General features: G+C 46.4%; 1 protein-coding gene across 1 annotated transcript in view; it reads left to right on the top strand.

Moving 5' to 3' along the window:
• Window positions 1-2024: 2024 nt before the first annotated feature.
• ASB9 (ankyrin repeat and SOCS box containing 9) overlaps window positions 2025-3735 on the top strand; it is a 15848-nt gene continuing 14137 nt past the window's right edge. Inside the window, exon 1 of the mRNA XM_009325462.1 lies at window positions 2025-2505. Coding sequence (XP_009323737.1) covers window positions 2412-2505 — 94 coding nt within the window. The 5' untranslated portion in view covers window positions 2025-2411. The remainder of the gene's footprint in view (window positions 2506-3735) is intronic.

Raw genomic sequence — 3735 nt, 5'->3', positions numbered from 1 at the left:
GGAGGTGCTCTGACCAAGAAAAGACTTCAGGACCAGCCCAGGGGACAGGTATCTAATTATTTGGGAGGAATAGATATGGCAACTGGATCCTGCACTTGTTGTGGTTTCGCCCAGGTCTTTGCCTGTCTGGTGCTGTCAAAAGACAAGTGTGATCAAACCAGAAACTCCTTTTGTGAACCCTATGTCTATTTACTCCATGAGATACAAATACATGCGGACCGGGACACCAACAGCCCAGGATAAAGCATGCCTGTGGGCTGCCAGGCTGCTGTGGGCATCTCGGAGGCCCCCCTTTCAGAAAGGGTGATGTAAGACAGGGATGTCCGCCCCCATGGGGAGGGCTGCAGACTCATCGGCCTTGTTAGGCACTCTGTGCAACCTTGCCAGCCTCGAGGAAGACCAGGCTACAGCTCATCTGTCAAGGCAGAGGTTTATGTAACACAGCATGACCAAAATACGTGCAACCAATACCAGACTGTTCAAACGATTACCCTATATAGTCAGCAGGTCTCTCGGTCAAAGGACCAAATGGCCAAAGTCTCCCTATCCGTGGGTGACTAGGGACTAAGGGACTTCTGTCTTGTATGCTCCTTCGTACTATGGTTGAATTTAAAGCTCTTAGCTAATGTTTCTTCACTTATAAGTGAATAATCCTATTATTGCATATTTGGATACATGTGCTGATTCCTTTTAGTGGTGGAATTGCTGACATGTTTGCTAATACTGCTAAAGATATGATTAAATGTAAGATGTGGCAACCTAGCCGCTAAACTCAAGCAATATTAAAGGGGAAAAATTGTTTTACCATTCCTCATTTTACATGTTAATCATCAAAAGCAACATTTATACCACTTTCTCCGTTTACACATTTTTTTCCCCCAATATTTTTGGCAATGAAATTTCAATGGCTAAGACACAAATGTAATTTCCAGTCAGACCAAAGTGTCAGCTTGCATCCAGCATGCGGGGCCAAACCCAGGAGCCAGGAGGGCATTCAGCAGGGAGAGCCCTGGAAGGGGCAGGCCCTGTCCTCATCCATATTTCATCGGCAGTTGTGCGCCGGCATGTGCCCAGGTTGCCTTCACAGATTCCCTGCTGGCGGGGTTTGTGGATGACGTTCAGCTGCTCTTTGTATCTTTTAACATAACTGATTTTTTTAAAGATGTGGGCAAAGAAACCCTAAATATGATTCCAGATCTCTTGCATGTGTTATAAATAGGAATAAAGATGAATCGCAGTTGCTTAGGCTCAACAGAGTTAGGATCAGAATTAGCCCAGGATTAACAACTTTGTATCTCCAAATACACAAATGAAAATTCTGTTCTAGTAGACAAACTGAAAAAAAACCCAACTTAACTTTTATTTGTATGGTTTATAGACTTTTGCGTGGAAGTTCTGCCTACTTGCACTTGTACATAAATGAGCAGATATTCAGGGGCAGAAAAGGATTTTGCGCTTGTAAATTATACTAATTTGGGAAAGAAAAAAGTGCAAATGGAGGTGATCCGTGAGAACAGAATTTTTGCAAACAGATCAAGAGAAATGACGCGGAGGTCCTTCTGAAAAAACGTTGCCATTTGTTCACTGGTCAGTTTGCAGCGTTTGTTTTAGACCAAGAAATTGCTTAAAAATAAAAGGGCACTGCTCAGATACGAAACCCCTGGTGTGACTGTGACTCAGTGAAATCAATTGAACCGGGGGCGAAGGAAATAAGCCCGCGCAGCCCTGCGATTTCCATGCCATGGAGACAGCACAGGGCCTCCAGTGGGAAGCGCAGCTCCCCAAACATGTGGTTTCAATATCTGTAGGGTATGCGGCGACCACTGCTGCGCAGCAGGCATTCAGCTCTCCGTTTCTTGCATACCGTCAGGGCTTGGCAGATAAGAGGGGTGGTTTTGCACAGCGTCCAGGGAGGTGCACGGCAAAGTTGCCTCCAAACAACTTGCTCAGGAGTGGTGCAGATCCGCACGCGCTCGTATCTCTGCGGGTTTTCTTTGCAAATCCCCTGCAGGCAGAGTTTGCTCAACTAGTTGAACTGGCTCTCTCTGTCTTGTTTTTTTGGCAAACTAAGAATTTCCTTCCTGATAAAAACAGATGGCGGGCGCCCCGATTGGGCGCAGCGTTGGAGAGGATGTGACATCAGGCACATCTCTCGCTTCGCTGGATATCTGGCTGCCTCCCAGGGCAGCCAGGGAGCTGTTTCGTTAAATCCCAGCCCAGGTACTCGAGTTTCTGCACAAAGTGCTGCCAGCACCACGTCCCAGTCTGCTGCAAGGTCTGTTCGACTCGTGTGCACAGAGCCTGCTTAATAAATTACTCCCAACGCCGGGGGCTCGCTGGGGACGATGGAATTTGAACTCTCGAGACTGACCGCGAAGTGAAAAAACAGAAATTGGACAGAAGGGGCCGAGATGGATGATGAGGGAACAAATCAAAACGCCAGCAAATCGCAAGGAGCCAGAGGCCAGGCATCTGCAACGTCTCTATCAAACCCGCTGATGAGGGGTAAGTAACGCTCCTGCCTTGCCGCAAGCCTTCGCCTCTGCCAGCAGCAGCGAAGGGCAGGGTCAGGCTACGGTGGCGTGCTCATCCTGATGTCCTGCTTCCAGTGCAGGTCCACAGTCGGTCCCACACAACGTCCCCATGCCCTCGCACTTCAGAAGGGATTTTAATAAGCTCTTCCTATTTGATACTGAATTTTTGGTTATTTTTGGGGGGCATTACAGAAAAGAGTGTCTGATTCTTTATTGCAGTTTGTACAAACAGAAACAAATGCAGCACTCGAACCACAGCATGCTGAAAAAGAAGTTGCAATGTGGCATGTTTGACTTAGATTAATGCCAGCTGGAAGATCAGCACTGGCTTAGTTCCTCTTTTCTTTTTCTTTCTTTTCCTTCCCTTCCTCCTTCCTTTCCTCCTTTCCTTTCTAATTTCTTCTTCTCTTTTTCTTTTTCTTTTTCTTTTTCTTTTTCTTTTTCTTTTTCTTTTTCTTTTTCTTTTTCCTTTTCTTTTTTCTTTTTCCTTTTCTTTTTTCTTTCAGATAAGCAGACTCAAGTGTTGTTGCCCAGTCTGAGCCACCAGCCCTGTAGGGTTCTTCTGCAATGGCCAGAGTGTTGTGGTCAGCTGTGACCAATGATGTTGTGGTCACCAGTGAACAGTTGTTCAGACAAATGGCCTCACTTTGATCATTGCTCTGTTGTCTGGCCCAGAGCCATTGAAAATATGACATGGTGACAAAAGACAAGTAATTTAACTTCACATAACTATTTAGCTAGACGTGTTCACTGTAGCTCTGTTTTCTGAGAAGCTACGCCTTCAGCTCATGGCGAGTGCAGAAGGAATGAGGTAAATTAAGATAATGTAACTTTACACTGTCCTCCCTCGTTTCCTGGGCTGTTCAGGACACTTTCATTCATACCAAATAGGAAAATAAGACCCTAAAACTAGATGATCAGTATATCTGCTGTGTTGTCTGCCTCTCCTCATGTGTGTCACGTACGTACATACTGAGGCTGGGGTGGGAGGGAAGGGATGGCGCTGTTATTAACAGTATGAACCGAACCAGGTCCGCACTGGAGATGAGCTCCAGCAAAATGGAGGCTGGAAGGAGGGGAGCCCACACGCTGCACTGCGGCACACGGATCATTTGGTCCTTTGAAAATCAGAGTTCAGTCCATTCCTCTTCTGTCTGCTCGCTCCGTAGCAGAGTCAACAAGCTCTGCTGGCAACATACAG

The sequence above is a fragment of the Pygoscelis adeliae genome, unplaced genomic scaffold, assembly GCF_000699105.1.
Source record: "Pygoscelis adeliae isolate BGI_AS28 unplaced genomic scaffold, ASM69910v1 Scaffold386, whole genome shotgun sequence".
NCBI classification, from domain to species: domain Eukaryota; kingdom Metazoa; phylum Chordata; class Aves; order Sphenisciformes; family Spheniscidae; genus Pygoscelis; species Pygoscelis adeliae.
Note: the sequence above shows the minus strand (reverse complement) of the source record. Positions and strands in the feature narration are given on the sequence as shown.